Source organism: Spermophilus citellus (genome assembly GCF_964194105.1).
Source record: "Spermophilus citellus genome assembly, chromosome: 4".
Classification (NCBI taxonomy): domain Eukaryota; kingdom Metazoa; phylum Chordata; class Mammalia; order Rodentia; family Sciuridae; genus Spermophilus; species Spermophilus citellus.
This window is the reverse complement of record NC_138185.1, coordinates 138,411,104-138,430,683: the sequence shown is the minus strand read 5'-3', so window position 1 is coordinate 138,430,683 and position 19,580 is coordinate 138,411,104. Positions and strand designations below refer to the sequence as shown.

Sequence of the window (19,580 nt, the reverse complement as noted above, 5' to 3'; positions counted from 1 at the left end):
GTCCATTCTTATCACTAAGTCACATTTCCAGTCCTTTTTATTTTTTATGTTAAGACAGGTTTTCATTAAGTTGCCCAGATTGGCCTTAAACTTGTAATCCTCCAGCCTCAGTCCTCCAAATCAGTGAGATTACAAATGTGTGCCACCACTCCTGGTTTTATGTCAGTTTTTGATAACCTGTTTTTAGAGGAATCTGTCCATTTCATCTACATTGTCATATTTATTGGCATATTTTGCTCAAATATCTTTGTTATCTTTTTCATATCATAGGATCTGAGAGCTGTCCCCCTTTTCAATTCTGTGTGTGTGTGTGGGGGGGGTACCACGGCTCTAACCCAGGGCTTTGCACATGCTAGGCAAGCACTCTACCACTGCGCTACATCCCTAGTCCCCACTTTTCATTCTTGATATCAATAATTTGCAATTCTAATTTATTTTTCTTTATCACTTTTGGCAGTGATTCATCAATTTTAGTAATTTTTAAACAATTTTTTGTTTTATTTATTTTCTATTTCATAATTTCAACTCTTAGATTTCTTCCTCTCTTTTTTTCTGCATGCTAGGGACTGAGCCTGGGGCCTCTTGCATGCTAAGTTTATGCTTTACTACTGAGCTATATCTCAGCCTATTTTATTTTATTTATTTTTTTATTTTGAGAAAGAGTCTTAGCTGGACTTGTATTTTCTTTTTTCTTTCTTTTTTAAAAAAATATTTATTTTTTAGATATAATTGAATACAATAACTTTATTTATTTATTTATTTATTTATTTATTTATTTATTTATTTATTTATGGTGCTGAGGATCAAACCCAGGACCTCCCACATACGAAGTTCTACCACTGAGCCATAACGCCAGCCCTCTTACAGCTTTTTGAGCACATGAATGATTGTCACTTTTTAAAAATAAAAATTGAGCCAGGCATTCGGGGTAGGGGCTGAGACAGAAGGATTGTGAGTTCAAAGCCAGCCTCAGCAAAATTGAGGCGCTAAACAATGCAGTGAGACCCTGTCTCTAAATAAAATACAAAAAAGGGCTGGGGATGTGGCTCAGTAGTCGAGTGCCCCTCAGTTCAATCTCTGGTACAAAAAAAAAAATTGAATAGACTGGTGTGGAAGCTATTTAATTGGGGTGTTTGTCTATATTCTCACCTTTTTTTTTTTTTTTGTAGTACTAGGGATTGAACCCAGGGCTTTGTGCATGTGAGGCAAGCACTCTACCATTTTAGCTAAATCCCCAGCCCCATGTATTGCCATCTTTTACTAGCAATATTCATAGATGTTTGAACTTCTCATCCCTATTTCCTACAAAATTATGCCAACATTGTGCAGGGATTAATGGTGAAGACTCAAGGTTTGCTCATTTTGTGAGTGAGGGTGTTTTTGTTTTCTTGTTTTGTTTCCTTTGAACTGGGGATTAAACCCAGGGGTACTTAACTACTGAGTCATATCCCCAGCCTTCTTATTTTTTATTTTGAGATAGGGTCTCACTGACTTGCTTAGAGCCTCCCTAAATTGCCGAAGCTGGCTTTGAACTTGCAATCCCCCTGCCGTGGCCTCCCAAACCACTGGGATTACAGGTGCTCCCCACCACACCCAGCTGGTTTGCTCATTTTAGCAGAGGGAAGTCTTCGAAAAAGCCACCAAATAGCCAGGTGTGGTGGTATATGTCTGTAATACCTCTACTCTGGAAGCTGAGACAGGAGGATCACAAATTCAAGACTAGCCTGGGTAATGAAATGAAACCCTGTCTTGAAAAGTAAAAATAAAAAGGCCTGAGAATGGGGATGCAGTTCAGTGGTAGAGTTTCCCTAGGTTCAATGCCCCCCTCCACACACACAGAAAAGCTACCAATATGCTTAGCTTTATAATCATAACCTTTATACACATACTCCCTGAGCTCTCTAGCATTAAGGACAAACTTAAAACACCTAAATGATTAATTTCAATCAGAATTTGAAAAAAGGAGATGCAATGCTGTGTGATTGGTCATTTTGGTCATTGACATCTCACTATGAAGTCCCAGAATGTAGGGTAAGTTGGAAGTGGGGAAACGGAGGTGGGAGAAGTCAGGTGTGGTAAAAATGACTAAAAATGAGAACAATGGGCTAAGTAATAGGCTGAATAATTGAGTATGCAATCTTATTTATTTTCTGTGCTGGGGAATGAACCAAGGGCCTCATGCATATTAAGCACATGCTTTATCCCTGAACTACACCCCCAGCCCAAGAATGCAATCTCTTATTCATAATAGCTTGGAATTGGTGGTATTGTTTTTATTTTACAGATGATTAGAGACTGAAAAGATCCAAGAAAATTGCCCAAAGTCCCACATCTAGGTAACTGGACTGTAAAGCCCCATTCCTGAACTAAGGGTGCTACACCACCTGAGATGAGCTGTTTAAGGGCATTGACCCAACACGTTGGAGGAAAAGCTGCAAAAGCGGAAAGAGGATAAGAGGCTGAAATTCCTTCCTTCCCACCCTTTACCCTCCCACCAGCAATAAAAAAAAAAAAAAAAAAAAAAAAAAAAAAAAATCCTGACTGACGTTCTTACAGCACATTCATTATGTAATTTGGAGGAAACAGGAATCAAAAGCAACAAATCCTGATATATAAGAAAGCAAATTTTACCGAGTTAACGTGCACACTAGAACATGTGCTACTTTTATAATCTTAACTATCCCAGATTTGCTTGACCAATTTATTCCCAAATATTGAGCATTTGGGAAGTTTTCTGTTTTAATGCTTTGCTTTCCCACAGAGATTTCCTGCAGTTAGGGGTTGCTATTTCAACGCAAGGAGACCAACTCAAAAGAAAAGGCAATTTCCTTGCTCTTCTACCCGCCTCCCCTAACACACACACACACACACACACACACACACACACACACCCACCCAGGGAGAACGCTAGCAACAGATCCCTCTTGCTCACTCGAGGGGCGGTGGAGGGCTGGCCACAGAATGTCACGGCTCATTGGCCACCAAAGGAGAGCGCGGCCTTCAGCGGACCGGTGAGGGTGATTGGCTGCTGGAGACCCACCCCTTCGCCGATTGGATGGGGCGGTGAAGCCCGATTGGTAGAGCCGGAAGAGATTCTTCAGTTGCAGTTCTGGATCTCGGTTCTGGAAGAGATGGCGACTGCGACTCGGCTGCTGGGACGGCAAGTGCGGAGCTGGAGGCTGCGGCCGCAGCTGTCGCCCCTGGCCGGCCTCATTTCCCAGCGCGCCCATTCGCTGTTGCCTGTGGACGATGTGATCAACGGGCTAAGCGAAGAGCAGAAGCAGGTAGGGAGACAGACTCCCTTCCCGTTTGCAAGGCCTTCTGTTTAGCACCCACTCAGCAGCGGCTTGTGCTCTTTGGACGATGAGAACGTCACTTGGGAGCGAGGGCCAGAAACTGGCCCTCTCCTTTTGGGCCCTGTCCTTTAGTCTCATCTTCACCTCTGTGGAGAGAAGATTTGAGACAACAAAGAAGGGCAGCCAGAGGGATGTAAAGGAAGAAAGTTCCTGGGAGAATGTGACTGGGACTACCGCTTGTGGCAAAAGGGTCCTGCATCTACATGTAGTTCCTGGTTGATCATCATAATTACCAGGGATTCTCTTTGGATAAACAAGGCATTTTGAAGTGCCGGTGAGGTTTGCTATCATTTTTCAGCACAAAGAAAGAACTCAAAAAAAAAAAATGTGATTACAAATGGGACTAGACCAGAGCCTTTCTTGCAGGAAAGAGGCTATGATCACTTGGAGGTAGATGGAGTGCAAGGGAATGTGATTCTCCAAGGGCCCTAGGTGGTTTAGGGCTTCTCTGAAAACTTCAGTCCTAGGTGTCAAACCTTTCTACCAAGAGGAATTTCTGATTCCTTTCAGTAATCTCTTTTGGCCAAAGGCTCAGGGGCAGTAAAAAGCCTGACACAAGCCAAGAACTGAAGTGGTTATGGCTGGAGCACAGTGAGTGGGGGATAGAAAAGTATTGGGGAAGGTTGAAAGGCCAGCTGGTACAGTTTATGCAGGACCTGTAGGCCTAGGAAAGGAGCCTGTGCTTTATTCTGAGTGTAATGCAAAGGCATGGAACGATTTTATGTAGGGGAGCAGCATTTTTTTTTTAATCTTCAATCTGGGTGCAGTGGTGCATATTGTAAATCCCAGCAGCTCTGAAGGTTGAGGCAGGAGGATCATAAGCTCAAAGGCAGCCTTAGCAACTTAGCAAGCTCCTGTCTCAAAATAAAATATAAAAAAGGGTTGGGGATGTGGCTCAGTGGTTATACATCTGCAATACTTGGGAGGCTGAGGCAGGTAGATCACTTGAACCCAGAAGTTCAAGGCCAGTGTGGACAACATAGCAAACCCAGTCTCAGAAATAAATTAAAAAGCCCAGGTATATGGTGGTACATGCCTGTAATCCCAGCTAACGCCTGGGGGTGTAACTCAGTGACAAAGTGCTTGCCTAGCATGTGCAAAGCCCAATGTTTGACCTCCAGTACCACACACATACATACACAAAAAATAATAGCATAAGTAAAGTGAAAAGTAAGATAATAAAAACTAAAACTCATCTTCAAGCTATCTAAACTGAGGATCTTAAGAAAAAGTTGAAGATCATCTCTGAGGAAACATTAACTAATGAGGCTTCTAAGTTTCAATCTAATGCTATTTGGTGAGGTTACTTGTGGCTTGGCTCTCAGAATGTGCTCTCAGTACTGGAGATGCTGCTTTCAATGCAATAATATTTTGGTTTCAGCTGTATCTGTCTGCTTTTCTCCCTCTAGCTTCGACAGACCATGGCTAAGTTCCTTCAGGAGCATCTGGCTCCCAAGGCCCAGGAAATTGATCATAGCAACGAGTTCAAGAACCTGCGAGTGAGTCAGAAGGTTGAGACAGGGGGCAGTTGGGAGCTAGGCTGAGTTGCACTGCTGCCTGGAAGGGCTCACACTATCTCTTGGTAAAAAGAAGCCTCGCTAAGAAGCATTTGGTCTTATTGCAGCCACAGGTAGCTGGCTGCCTTCTCACAATTCCATCTGCTCCCTTCTGTTGATAGGAGTTTTGGAAACAGCTGGGGAGCCTGGGAGTATTGGGCATCACAGCCCCTGGTAAGTATAGCTTCTTTTCCTAAAAATAACTTTCCTTGTGTGCGTACTTACACAATTCCCAAAGGAAGGAGGAAGGAAGGGAAAGATTGTGCCCAAAGACATTGACAACATTTTTTTTTCAAAATTCTGTGGGTCAGCTGGGTATGGTGGTGCACACCTGTAATCCCAGCAGGAGGCTGAGGCAGGAGGATCACAAGTTCAAAGCCAGCCTCAGCAAAAGCCATGCAACTCAGTGAGACCCTGTCTCCAAATAAAATACAAAATAGGGGTGAGGATGTGGCTCAGTGGTTGAGTGCCCCTGAGTTAAATCCCTGGTACACCCAAATAAAAATTCTCTGGGTCAAACAGTTGTTCTAGTGTATCTATTTTACTATCATAATTTCTAAGTTCTGTTCAAAGAATTGCTTCTAGACAGGAACAGTCAGGGCAGGTATATCCCTTTAAGGACTGCCTGAGTCTTATCCCTGGAAATCATTGGGATGAGAGGGATGTCTGTTTGGGCCTTCAGGTAAAGTGGCCAGAGGATATGTTTAATAGGTTCTCTATGGTCTGCCCATTGCCCACTGTGGGTCTTACTACTTGTTTTTATGGGTAGAGGACATGGAGCTGGTGGCCTCTGGTTCAAGTATTGGCTTCTAAGGAGAGTCCAGCCTGGCTTTCTGTGCCCTATAAAGAACTGAGCCTTTGACCACCTCAACCAAGCCTGGAGAGCCCACCATACTCAGGCCTATATTTACTGTGGATATGAGAGTAAGGGTGGAACACGATATAGTCAACTTTTTCTTCTCATTAGTCCCTAAACAATAAATAATAGCAACTATTTATATAATAAGTAATATATATAATAATAAGTAAATATATAATAATTTATATAATAAGTAATCTAGAGATGATTTAAAGGATATGGGAGGATGTGCTTCAGTTTTATGCAATGTGACAACATTTTACATAAGATACTTAAACATCCTTGGATTTGGGTATCTATGACAGGTCCTGAACCAATGCCCTGATATTGAGGGTCAATTGTATATTTCACCTTGTCTCCTCTTCAGTACTCAGAGTAGGTTAATTCCTTGATTTTGAGCTGATTATAGAAAGTTAGATATTTACAACATGGTCGGGGCACGGTGGTGCACACCTGAACCCAGCGGCTCAGGAGTCTGAGGCAGGAGGGTTGCAAGTTGAAAACTGGCTTCAGCAACTTAGTGAGGCCCTAAGTGACTTAGTGAGAGACCCTGTCTCTAAATAGAATATAAAAAGGCTGGGAATGTGGCTCAGTGGTTAAGTACCCCTGGGTTCAATTCCCGGTAACAAATAAATAAAGTTACAACATGAATAATGATAAAATGAAACCATTTAAAGATTTAGATCATCTTAATGTAAAATAACTGGGGGGGGAAGGTTGCTAAGGGCTTCTAAACCAGACTCTTCCATTATATTTTGGGAATTTATGAACCCTACTCACCTACTCCAAGAATTTGTGAATCAGAATGTGTTTAAAGGAAAAAAAGAGGCAATTAGAAACCATGAGCTGGGGGTGTAGCTCAGTGGTAGAGTGTGTGTTTAACATTTATGAGGCCCTGGGCTTGATCCCTAGGACCACATTTAAAAGGAAAGAAAGGACAGGCACGATGGCTGACTCTTATAATTGCAGAGACTGAGACAGGAGGATCATAAAAAAGTCTAGAGAAATAGCTCAGTGATGAAGTACCCCTGGGTTCAATCCCCATTACCAAAAAAAGAAAGAAAGAAGGAAAGAAAGAAAAAAAAGAATGGCTGGGTTTGTGGCTCATTAGTAGAGCACTCGCTTAGCATGTATGAGGCACCGGGTTCAAACCATCCTTAGCACCACATAAAAATAAATGAACAAAATAGAAGTATTCTTTAAAAAATCATAAAAGAAAGAAATCAGATAAAATCCTTTGTGGGGAAGTATTTCTTTATTTATTTATATTACCAGAGATTGAACCCAGTGAATCCAATGGCACTCTACCACTGAGATTTATCCACAGCCCTTTTCAATTTTTTATTTTAAGACAGAGTCTCACTAAGTTGCCAAGGCTGGTTTTGAATTTGCTATCCTCCTACCTCAGCATCTGACTCAGGCATGCACTACCACGCCCACCTTCAAGGGAAAACTTTTAAAAGAAAGCCAGGGGGCTGGGGTTGTGGGCTCAGTGGTAGAGCACTTGCCTAGCATGCATGAGGCTCTGGGTTCAATCCCCAGCACCACATTAAAAAAACTAAATAAACAAAAGAAAGATATTGTGTTCATATACAACTAAAAATATTTTAAAAAAAGAAAAGAAAAAGCTAGGGCTGGGGCTATAGGTCAGTGGTACAGCACTTACTAGCCTACATAAGGCTCTGGGGTTCAATGCCCAGCCCCACAAAATTTTAAAATCCCCATATGAGTCCTGGTTCCTACATGATAGTCCTGGTGGCTGTTTCTAACGTCCCCTTCCTTTTTGCTTTCCTTCATGGAGTTGTGATCATTCCAAGCTTTCCCTAGAGCCTTTCCCTGGTTTCCTAGTCATAGTGAACATGTGCGCAGAGCTTTGCCAGGCTTTACCTAAACAGTGGGATAGGGGATAGTACTAGATGATTTGCCTCTTTGATTTGGGATTTTCTATCAAAGACAAACATCATTTTTATGGAGAGTCCTGAAATGTCCTGCTAGTATCTCTTCTGCCCTTTGCCGTACAGCTTACCTCTAGAGTTCCTCTCAGGCTCTGGCTGTCCTGGCTGTTACCAGCCCTACTTCTTTGGGTCCAGAGCCATACCATTAAATATTACTTTCTTGAGGCTGTTAAACAGACAGACTTGGATTTATATCTGGTTTTGGTGCTTTAGACACACAGTCCTGTGCTCATTTTTGTGTTCATCAGACTGGCTCTCTTTCTTTCTTCATCTGCCTCTGTCTTTCTGTAACTTTTGTAATAGTGGATGCTTGGGGGTTTTGCTTGTCTCCACGTAAGTGTCTGAAATAAAAACAGATTTGGCAATGATTGACTTCTGAACTGCAGCTCAGCCATTCAGCAACAGCAAACTGAACAAGTTCTGTGAGTCCTTGATATCAACCTGATAACATTGTTAGGGGAACTTAGAATAGGTGCTACAAGGGTGTCTCTTTTCTGCCAATTAATTTAAGATTCTGGCAATATCTCAATTTTATCTGACTGCCTTTCTACTCTCCTGCACTGTCCCTCTCACAGTTCAGTATGGTGGCTCTGGCTTGGGCTACCTGGAACATGTGCTGGTGATGGAGGAGATATCCCGAGCTTCTGGAGCAGTGGGTCTCAGCTATGGTGCCCACTCCAACCTGTGCATCAACCAGATTGTGCGCAATGGGAATGAGACCCAGAAGGAGAAATACCTCCCCAAAGTAAGGAAATGGGAATGAAGAAAGCCATGCTGCAACTACCCACAGCAGGGGGCACTTTTCCATTGGTAGGGGCCAGTCAGACTTGGTTTCTGTACTTTGCTGCCACAAATACAGTTAGGAAGGATCCCATGGTTGTTTTAAAACATTTGAGTCAAAAATTGAAAATAGGGCTAGATACAGTGGTGCACACCTATAATCCCAGCGACCTGGGGGATTGAGGTAGGAGAATTATGAGTTCAAAGCCAGCCTCGGCAAATTATTGAGCCACTTAGCAACTCATCGAGATCCTGTCTCTAAATAAAATATAAAAAAAGAACTGGGGATGTGGCTTAGTGGTTAAGTGACCCCGTGTTCAAACGCTGGTACCTGGGGAAAAAAAAATGAAAATAGGGCCAGAATTCCTGATTGGATAAAAGACAGCATTTGAGGGGCTGGGGTTGTGGCTCAGTGGTAGAGCACTCACCTGGCACATGTAAGGCACTGGGTTCGATTCTCAGCACCACATAAAAAAATAAATAAAATAAAGGTATTGTATCCATCTACAACTATATCTATATATCTATATATCTCTTTGTGTGGGTGGGTGGGTGTGTACGTATATATATCAGCATTTGAAGAACACTTTAAGAAACAGAAAACCAGTATTATGGTGGCATATGCCTGTGGTACCAGCTGCACAGGAGGTAGAGGTAGGAGGCTCGTTTGAACCCAGGCATTTGAGATCAGCCTTGGCAAAATGGTGAGAGCCCCATCTCAGAGAGAGAGAGAGAAAAAAAAAACTGCTGTAGTGCACACTTGCAATCCAGCTACTGGGGAAGCTGAGACTGAAGCAGAAGGATGGCAAGTTTGAGGCCAGCCTGGACAGCATAGTGAGACCTTGTCTCAAAATTAAAATAAAAAGGGCTGAGGATGTTGCTCAGTGGTAAAGCACTTGCTGAACATGCACAAGGCCCTGGGTTCCACCCCAAGCACTGCAGAAAAAGAAAAGACTGAAATAAGGAAGAAAGGGAAGTAGAAGAAACACTTTCAGTTTTATGGATATTGAGCTTCCCTTCTAGGACTTTACCAATATCCTGCTCTGAAAAAGCAGTTTGAAAGGGCATAATGTGAACAGGAAGAGGCAGATCAGTGAGCTGTTATAGGTTGCTTCTGAAGTCATAACAAGGCCTATTGGTTTGCCTTGCAGCTGATCAGCGGTGAGTACATTGGAGCCCTGGCCATGAGTGAGCCCAATGCTGGCTCTGATGTTGTCTCCATGAAGCTAAAGGCAGAAAAGAAAGGTGAGATCATTCTCAATTATGGAGCTTAAATTCGCAGAGGGAGAAACCTTACCAGAATGAGGGAGCAAGAGCTGGGAGTGGCTCCAGAATTATTTCTCAACTGCTCATTAGTTCTGTGGACCGACAAGATAAGAAAGGCCAAGCCAGCCTAAGCAAGAAGGTAATATCCTGCCCTTAGGAGATTACTACATCCTGAATGGCAACAAGTTCTGGATCACCAATGGCCCTGATGCTAATGTTCTCATTGTCTACGCCAAGACAGATCTAACTGCTGTGCCAGCTTCTCGGGGCATCACGGCCTTCATTGTGGAGAAGGTGAGGGTGGTGAGTGCGTAGTTGGGGAGGCTTTAGTCTCTTGACAGTGGTGCCAGAGGCTGCTTCCTTCAGCTGATCATGTATGCTCTGCTTCCAGGGGTGGGGGGAGACAGAGAGGAAACTGAAGGAGACTGACAGGAGGATGGCCAAAGAGTCGAGTCCAGGGAGGATGGGTCAAGTCTGAAGACAGTGAAGCCATGCACAGAGCCTGACCATACAAAGAGGTTCAGGAAGAGGAAGACTGAAAGGAGGCCACTAGATCTGACAGTCAGGATGTCCTTAGTGAGCTGGGCAAGAACAGTAGGGGAGGCTGAGGTATAGCTGGGAATACAAGTGGAGAAGATTTCACCTCCACAGTCTTGACACAGAAGCAAAATGGAGTTAGATCAGGAGCATGAATTAAAACTTCGGAGTTTGGCTTTGGTTTTAAAAATGAGGGGCTGGGACTGGGGTTGTCACTCAGTGGTAGAGGGCTTGCCTAGCATGTGTGAGGCTCTGGGTTCAATTCTCAGCATACAACATAACTAAATAAAATAAATATCCATCAACAACTAAAAACAAAGAACAACAACAACAAAAAAAAAAGGGATGACTGGTATGTAGCTCAAAGTGGGGAGATTGACCAAAATTTTTTGTAAGGAAAAAGGACAATTGGAGAGGCAGAAATTGAAGTGTGGGGTAAGTGAGCAAAACACAATGGCTTGTTGGGTAGAAGGAAGGATGGGTTACAGGTGATGAGGGATGAACCATCTGCCTTATAACTGTAGGAAGCCAGGTGCATGTGGGGCACCTGTAAGGGCTGGAGATCACAGCTGTGGGGGAGATGGTAGAAAATTTAACAAATGAGACTTGCAAACGTTTACAGTAGCCCTCATAGGGAAAGAGGGAAAGTAGCTATTAGAATTAGAGCGAATAGGGCCTGGCAAAGATTGGAAACCTCCAGGTTGTAAAATACCCTCTCATGAGCCAGGAGGGGAGTGGAGGGGGGCGACACATGCTTCCTTTCTAGGACTTTACCAATACTGGGCACTTGCCAGTACATACGCAGCTGAGTAGTTGAGGTCAAAGCACACAGCTGAGTGCATTCATCCCAGGTGGAACTCCCTTAGGGACAAATAGCAAAAGAACAAAGGAATTGAGTGGGCTGTTGAGAGTACCTTGAGAGTGATGTCCCCTGGGGAAGGGACACACAGCCAGAGAGAGTCCGGAGGGTTCAGGACTGAACATTTCACCAGAAAAGAACTGCTCCCATGAGAACATAGCTGGCAACAGTAGAGACTGGGAACAGGGTAGGGTGTCAGGATGTAACAGTCGAACATGAGTGGGGTGCTGGTATGCCAGGCAGGTACAGGGACCTGATGTTAAGGTGAGTCTTCCCTTTACCAGCCCCCTTGTGTCAATTTTAACCAGAGCCTTCTCTTGTTTCCTGTAAAGGGTATGCCTGGCTTTAGCACCTCCAAGAAATTGGACAAGCTGGGCATGAGGGGTTCTAACACCTGTGAGCTCATCTTTGAAGACTGTAAGGTTCCTGGTAAGTGTCTCTGAGACTGAGGGAACCCCTGTCCTGATCCCCTTACAAGTTGATCTGGCTGTTCCCAAGCTGAGAAAGCCCATCCCTTGGCTAGAGAGACTCACCATTATTAGCTCCTCGATGACATGCAGTTAGATTGTGGGCCTGGGGCTGCTGGACAGCTGTCCCTCCTGGCCACATCCCCTGCAGCTGTATGCCTAACTGGCTGAGGTGAAAGGTGGTGCTTCCTCTGTGGATAACACATTCTGCCTGGGCTTCGTATCCAGTAGCTGAAAGAGAAAGATAAGACATCCCCTAGCCTGCTGTTGTCCTTCAGATGTCCTGTACATTTGCCTGGATAACCTGTGTGACTTACTTATTAAAAATGCTAATAAAGAGTTGCTGGGCATGGCGGCGCACTCCTGTAATCCCAGCAACTTAAAAGGTTGAGACAGGAGGATCACAAGTTCAAAGTCGGCCTCAGCAACGGCAAGGTGCTAAGCAATTTAGTGAGACCCTGTCTCTAATAAAATACAAAATTAGGCTGAGGATGTGGCTCAGTGGTTGAGTGCCCCTGAGTTCAATCCCTGGTACCCCCCAACCAAAAAAAAAAAAAAAAAAAAAAAAGCCAACTAAATAAACTGTTGGAAGCCATATTCAATGAAGAGGAAGTGATTTGGTTTCAGTAGGAGTATTTTCTCCCCTGAGCTGCAGCTGAAAATGTGACACCATACATCACTCAGGGAGAACCAGCACCTCTATCGTGTGCTGATAGGACCAAAGGCATAGATCTGCTCAACAATTAGGCTCTCTGGGCCTCAGCCACAAACTATCCCTCTCCCCCAAAATCTGCTATCCCAGAAAAGTATGATGTGGTTAGAAGGAGCATCTAGGGAAAGGGATTTATGCTGATCCTTCTTTGTGCAGAAGAAAAAAATTCAGCCAGGTTGGTGGCACTTGTCTATAATCTAGCAACTAGGGAACTGAAGCAGGAGGATCACAAGTTTGAGACCAGCCTTAGCAGCTTAGTGAGGCCCTAAGCAACTTACCAAGACCCTGATTCAAACTAAAAAATAAAAAGGGCTGAGGATGTGACTCAGTGGTAAAGCACCCCTGGGTTCAATCCCTGCTACAAAAAAAAAAAAAAAAAAAAAAAAAAAAAAATATTCAGTCAGCATTAAAGGCAGATCATTGGTGTCAAATTTCTATACTCAGTTTCCTGCCTGCTCGTCCCAAGGCTATCCATAGCCCTAGCTTACCTGAAGGACAAGGCTTAGCAGCTTCTCTCACTAGCACTGAATGGCCCATCTCCTGGACAAAGCAGCTTTCATGGACCCAATGCAAGGAGGTGACACTAGACTAGAGCAGACAAGCTGGGAGAGAGAAATTCTCTGGTTCCTATATAGGTACAGGTGTGGGAAGAACCAGGCAGAGGTAGGTGACTTGTAGACAGACCAATTAACTTCTTTCCCATCCAAGTGGGTCCAGAGACAGAAGGGAAACAGCCAATAACACAAGGCTTTGTGTCCAGTGGATGGTGTGGGGATCCTAGAAGCTCAATTTCTGACTGGAAATGGTAAATCCAGTCCTTTTCTCTCACCTGGAACCTTAGTTGAACCTCAAGGAACATATTTTAGTGCCTTGTGTGAGAGCATGTTATCAACCTCGTATCCTTAATGAAAGTTAAAAGGCTCTAGACAGCCCTCTCCCTCTGACCAGCATTTATCCTGGCAGCTGCCAACATCCTGGGTCATGAGAGCAAGGGTGTCTACGTCCTGATGAGTGGGCTGGACCTGGAGCGCCTGGTGCTAGCCGGCGGGCCCCTCGGGTAAGTATGAGGCTCCTGGGGACCTGCGCTCTCGGTGGCAGATGGAACTATCCTAAGCAGCAGCAGCCTTCCCGCAGGGGGGCCAAAGGGAGCTGATTCCTGGCCTCTGCAATCTCTCTTAGAGACAATAAGAACTTACTCCTCCTGCATTCAGTTTTTTCACACAGAAGGAAAATGTCATTAGGTGGATAGATGGAGGCCTGAGGAGCAACTCTGCTTAGGTAGTGTGGATATGAAATGAGAGGCCCTGGCTCTGGTGCCTGTCTACTGCAAAGATGCAGCCGCTCCCACCTCTGGCTTTAGAGGAGGGGCACAAGGGCTGTACAGTTGGTGCTGTAACTGCCTCTGGATGACAAGAGCTTCTCAAGCTCTTTTCACTCCTATCTGGGGTTCCAGATCCTTATCTTGCCAAGCTTTCCTCAGGGCCTTTCCCACTGTCATTCTGCCGCTCCTCTTGGCAGGGGTGGGACCATGAGACACCTCCACAGTGTCTTTCTCCTTTCTGGCAGGCTCATGCAGGCAGTCCTTGATCACACCATTCCCTACCTGCACGTGAGGGAAGCCTTTGGCCAGAAAATTGGCCACTTCCAGGTGAGTGGAATATTTTGCTGAAATGTACTTTTATTGGGTTCATGTTTTCTATGATGAATGAGGAAGCAGACCATGCCCTGTGGGATGTTGACTATCATCTAGCAAAATGAGCTTGAATGCCTGGAATGCGGGCTGCTTTAGCATGCAGCCTGGCTTCAGAAATTTTTAGTAAATTTAGCACATTCTCCCGTCCATTTCTTTTGGAGATAAATGAACTTGAGACTTCATGCAGCTGGAGGGTGAAGCTTGCAGGTGGTGGGGAGCTTGGAAAAAGGGAGGGCATTTCTAGTCTGCCCTTCTGGTTTAAAGAAGCTGTGGGAGGTTGATGAAGGTTGTGGCTGGCAGTGTCTGGAGAACAGTGCCTTTCAGACATAGCAAGGGCCATTTCAGGGTACAATGTCCAAGAGCAGCTCTCTTACCTCCCATATCTACTTCCATCTTTGTCATTCTAGAGAAGTCCCATCTCTTCTCTGTGCCTTTGCTTCCTCACTCCTGCTGTCAGGTTGCCATTGAGGCTGATCTGCTTTTGATGACTAGAAAGAGTGTCCCAGCATGTTGACAATGACCTCTCTTTGTGCTCAGTTGATGCAGGGGAAGATGGCAGACATGTACACCCGCCTCATGGCATGTCGGCAGTATGTCTACAACGTTGCCAAGGCCTGTGATGAGGGCCATTGCACTGCCAAGGTGAGGGACAGCTCCTGAGCAGGGAGTAAGCAATGGGTCATCTGCTAGGACTGGCTCCTGCATGCCTAGCAGGGCCCTGCTGACAGAACCTCCTCCTACAGGACTGTGCTGGTGTGATTCTTTACACAGCTGAGTGCGCCACACAGGTAGCCCTGGATGGCATTCAGTGTTTCGGTGAGTGGTCCCCACCACCCCCTCCTTCCTAGCCTGGTGCCAACTGGAAAGGTTTCCTCTCCACTTCCCACTTCGTGCTTAAGCTAGCCACAATTGAGCTACCACCTCCTGGCTCTGCCCCCTTTAGGAGGAGTGGAAAAGTAGATGAGAAAGTGCTAGAGACCACAAGTTGCTACTGCCTTCAACAGTGCCCCCTCTCAACCACCCCCCCTGCTCTCGTGGATACTAGAAAATGGGAAGAGCGATGCTTCAGGTGGAACATCCTCATTTCAGAATTGCCCCCAGATTGAGGGCATAGTCTTGAGCCTCATGGCTTCGGTTTGAATCCCAGCTCAGCCGTGCCAGTCTCTTCTTGCCCACTCCCATTCTTTTTGGGGGGTGGGGGGATACTAGGGGTTGAACCCAGAGCCTCTTAACCATTGAGCCACATCTCAATCCCTTTTTTATATTTTATTTAGAGACAGGGTCTTGCTGAGTTGTTTAGGCCCTCACTAAGTTGCTGAGGCTGGCTTTGAACTCTAGATCCTCCTGCCTCAGCCTCCTGAGCCCCTGGGATTACAGGCATGGGCCTACTCTTGTCTCCATTTTGCCATGTCTGCCAGTGATTCTCCATTTTCTTTGCCTGGTGCCATCAGCACTCTGAGTGGCCTTCCAGCTCTATCCCTTTGCCCACCCTGCTACCACCAAGGTACTCTCCAAGCCCTCTCCTCTCACTACCTTTTGCTGCTTCTCTTTAATCAGACCCTCCCATAGCTTGTTTCTCTATACAGTCTGCCCTCAATATTCATGTATTCCAACCAAATTCAGATAGAAAATATTCAGAAAAAAAATATTGCTTCTATATTAAGCATAGACTTCTTGCTGTTATTCCATAAATAATGCAGTATAACAACCATCTAAATGGCATTTATATTACATTAGATAGTGTAAGTAACATAGAGATGATTTAAAATATATGGGAGAATATTCTTAGGTTATATGAAAATACTTTGTCATTTTGTATAAAAGACTTGAGCATCAATAATTTCGGTAGCCATAAGAAGTCCAGAAACCAATCCCCACAGATACTGAGGATGACTGCACTTGGCCTTGCTTTGCTACACTGCCCATTGCTTCTGTTGTCCTTTCTTCTCTTCTCAAACCCTGTTGCAGGTGGCAATGGCTATATAAATGACTTTCCCATGGGCCGCTTTCTTCGAGATGCTAAGCTGTATGAGATCGGGGCTGGGACCAGTGAGGTGAGACGGTTGGTCATTGGCAGAGCCTTCAACGCAGATTTCCACTAGCCCCAAGATCCACCACCCCTTTCTCCCAGCACCTAGAGGCCTTTCTTTGGAAGCAGAGACATGGTAGCCTCCTGGCTGCCTGAAGCAGGCCCTGCTGCTCCGCTTCCCTTCTGGCTACAGCCCTCAAGCCTCTGCTGGATGGGGAGTCTTCTACACTGGCTGCCAAGCACTGTGGGCTAACCAGCCAGGAAAAGCCTAACATGGACTCAGCAGAAAGCATATTATCTTTTCTGAGAGCTTTAGGAGGGCTTTGATTCTGTGCCCTTGCTCTCTGCTCTTCAACTTCAAAGCCTGATGCTCCCACCTCCTGAAGTGGCCTGGAGATATGTAGGTACCCACCCCTTCTTTTAGGTGAGCCTGTGGCAGGGAGCCCTCTCTGTTCAAGTACAGCAGAATCATTGCCCCCTTCATTTACTCAAACTTGTTGGTCTCTTTTCTGGGGAAAAAGAAAAGCCGAAAACCCATCCTTGTTTGCTGGCTTCTTGAGTCATCAGCTCCCAATCATTTGGGAACACCTGTGCTACAGAGTCTGCCTGGGGAACAAAAGAGAATTGTGGAGAATTAGCTCTTGCTGGCCCCTTTGGCAGCACCTCTGAGCTGTTCTGTGCTGCTCTGTCACAGAGACCAGTGAAATCTGGTAAAGTAACCTTCCTCATCTACTGGGCAGCAGGTGCAGGCCTTGCCTGTCCAAGCAGGCCTGGGTTGTCTGGCTCAACTCCAGCAGGGGTTGCCTGTATACATTTCTTGAGACACCCTATGGCTAATTTTGTTACAACTGCACAGTGGCTGCTGCCATTTTGTATTAAACATATTGTGAAACAAACCCATCTGCTCCTAAATGGTGTTTTGGAGGAAAAACAATCTATTGCTCCTGACTTCTTTCTGGATACAGCACATGTCCTTGGAGAATGGATGGCCCAAGTCCTATTCCTTCCCTCCAACCTGCTCCCAGTGATTTGGTTTTGTGTGTGTGCACGTGTGTGTTTGTTTTGTTTGTGATGCTAGGGATTGAACCCATGCAAGGCAAGTGCTCTACCACTAAGCTACTATCCCAACACTTCAGTGACTTTTTTTTTTTTTAAAGAAAGGAGGGAGGGGCTGGGGATGTCGCTCAAACAGTAGCGCGCTCGGGTGCGGCCCAGGTGCGGCCCGGGTTCGATCCTCAGCACCACATACAAACGAAGATGTTGTGTCCGCCGAGAACTAAGAAAAAATAAATAAATATTAAAATTCTCTCTCTCTCTCTGTCCCCCTCTCTCTCACTCTCTCTTTAAAAAAAAAAAAAAAAAAAGAAAAGAAAAGAAAAAGAAAGAAAGGAGGGACCCCAGAGTAGTAGGATCTTGGAACTGTACCTTATAAATTTCTGAAAATCATCCTTGAGGTATTTGTTTTGGGGTTTGTTTGTTTTGTTTTTAAGATCCAGATTGCCAGCAGCAACAATGGGAGTGTTCTGAGAATTCCAGCCTGGGGCCCTACTACAGTACTCAGCATCCTGGATGGAACCTGGTCTGAGAGGAATAGGTCTATGTTATTCTACCCCCTCTAAGTTCCCAAAAGAGGAACTGATTTTCTTGGCCCCCAGCCTGGCATCACCTGTCCCTGGTATTTGGTTCTAACCTCCAGAAAAGTGCTGCTTCCAGCCTGGGGCTTGAGAGTGGGTTTAGCAACCCCAGTCTAATCTTATCTTGAGGGGAAAATCCAGGGCTTGTGGCTGTCCCTTAATTTCTGTGTCCTGTATTGATGAATTTAGCTAAAATGGTTAATGGTCATATAAAAACAGGTAGCTATAATAACAAGCCTGAAGACATTCAAAATAGCAGAATGTCATGTGTATTCCAGTCAGTGTTGGGTAGAGCCCTGCCAAATTGAGTGAGTCCCCCAAATTAGAACTTTAATCCCAAAGTCATATGTCAATTGTATCTAGAGGTGGGACCCTCATTGGCATTAGTGGCCTTATAAGAGGGAGCCCCATACTAGCATACTTGATGTGTCATGTGAGAACCTCCACCATGTTTCAATGCAGCAAGAAGGCCCTCACCAGATGTCAGTGCCATGCTCTTGGACTTCTGGCCTCCAGAACAGTGAGCTAGATAAAGCTCTCTAAATTACCCCATCAGTGGCATTCAGTTATAGCATCAGAAAACCAAGACAGAAAGAATGCAATTGTTCTCCTGATCCTTTATGCGAAACGAGGAATGTTTAAAAAAAAAAAAAAAAAACAGCATAGCCTGATACAAAAATAGATCAGCGAGCACTTTGGTTCTGGTGGGACTTTCAGGTTCTCTTCACACACTGCGCAGCTCTACCTCATCCGTTAACAGGCACCTTTCCTTCCTGAGGCTGCCTCCAAGTGGATTCCAGTTTTAGGCCACCACACTATCAGCGCAGCACCTCCTCCACATTGCCTGTCCTGTGGGAGGTTAACAGAAGGTAACAGAATGTTTAAGTGTGATCTGGGCACACCCATATCAGAATTTGGCAACCTGTAAACTAACAGCCCCCCTGCATCTCTCCCCAGACCTAGTCACATCTCTGGGAAGTAGCAAATTTTTATAGCAACTCATCAGGATTGGGGGTGCTTCCCTAGAGAATTGAGCCCTAATCCTTAGCCCCATAATCCAAGGATAATTACCCTTACGCATGTAACTCTCCATTTCGTTTCACATATCGGTTTCCATGGGTGCGGAAGACAAGGTTGCACAGCCACCCTAGCAAAAGGCCAGCAAGGTGAGTCGCCTGCGGGTGGTAGAACCGAGGGCCAGCTGGGGAGCCGGCCACGCCCAGACGCTAGAGACGCGGGGTGGAGCCAGAGCTGGTGTAAAGCGGAGGTGTCCTTGCTGGGCAGGGGCGCCGACGCAGGGCTTGCCTGGTGGAAGCTGAAATACAGGATTCCAGTAGCAGTTGTTGGACTCGCAACCTAGGTCAGGTCCAGGGTCTTCCCTGTGTGCCCCTCCGCCGAGGCACCGGGCGCCACCAAGAGCTGCACTGGCTCGTCGGACCAGCTCGGATGCAGCGTAGAGCTCGCCTGACCCCTGCCGGCTGCACGCGGAGTCGCAGTTGCCCAGGGCCCGCGGCACTCCGCCCTTCACTACAGTGCCTTGGATGCACGGATTCCAGTCAGAAATTACACGACTCAGGGATCAACAATATTTTATTTTATTAAACGAGGACATTAAAGGGGAGATAAGTGGCTGTCCTCTAGCACCATTTTATACAAGAAGGGCCACATGTAACAAAAAGTAGAAAGAACATAAACTCAGAACAAAGGCCAGGGTTGTATTAAATTTTCGTATGTGCTTTCTGTGTATGGTTTCAAAATATTGTAGTCTGAAAAGGATTTTTTTTTAAAGATTGTCTCCTTTCTCTCCCTACCACTCCCATTCCCATTCCTAGGACAAAATCACTTTGAGTCTTTAGGGGGTTTCTTTTGGTAATTCA

General features: G+C 45.3%; 1 protein-coding gene across 1 annotated transcript; it reads left to right on the top strand.

Moving 5' to 3' along the window:
• Positions 1-3,099: 3,099 nt before the first annotated feature.
• On the top strand, positions 3,100-17,377 carry IVD (isovaleryl-CoA dehydrogenase). Its single transcript, XM_081293587.1, has 12 exons — positions 3,100-3,284; positions 4,766-4,855; positions 5,035-5,086; positions 8,302-8,471; positions 9,658-9,751; positions 9,930-10,066; positions 11,501-11,597; positions 13,311-13,404; positions 13,914-13,995; positions 14,578-14,682; positions 14,784-14,856; positions 16,009-17,377. Exons 1-12 carry the CDS (start codon positions 3,132-3,134, stop codon positions 16,140-16,142), a joined length of 1,281 nt encoding a protein of 426 aa, XP_081149713.1. The 5' UTR covers positions 3,100-3,131; the 3' UTR covers positions 16,143-17,377.
• Positions 17,378-19,580: the final 2,203 nt, after the last annotated feature.

What these genes read in the sequence shown, in the direction of transcription:
- IVD (XM_081293587.1), top strand. Translation starts at nt 3,132, where the DNA reads ATGGCGACTGCGACTCGGCTGCTGGGACGGCAAGTGCGGAGCTGGAGG. An exon ending in AGGAGAAATACCTCCCCAAA is followed by an intron (nt 8,472 to 9,657) that starts GTAAGGAAATGG and finishes TTTGCCTTGCAG; the next exon opens with CTGATCAGCGGTGAGTACAT. An exon ending in TGAAGACTGTAAGGTTCCTG is followed by an intron (nt 11,598 to 13,310) that starts GTAAGTGTCTCT and finishes TTATCCTGGCAG; the next exon opens with CTGCCAACATCCTGGGTCAT.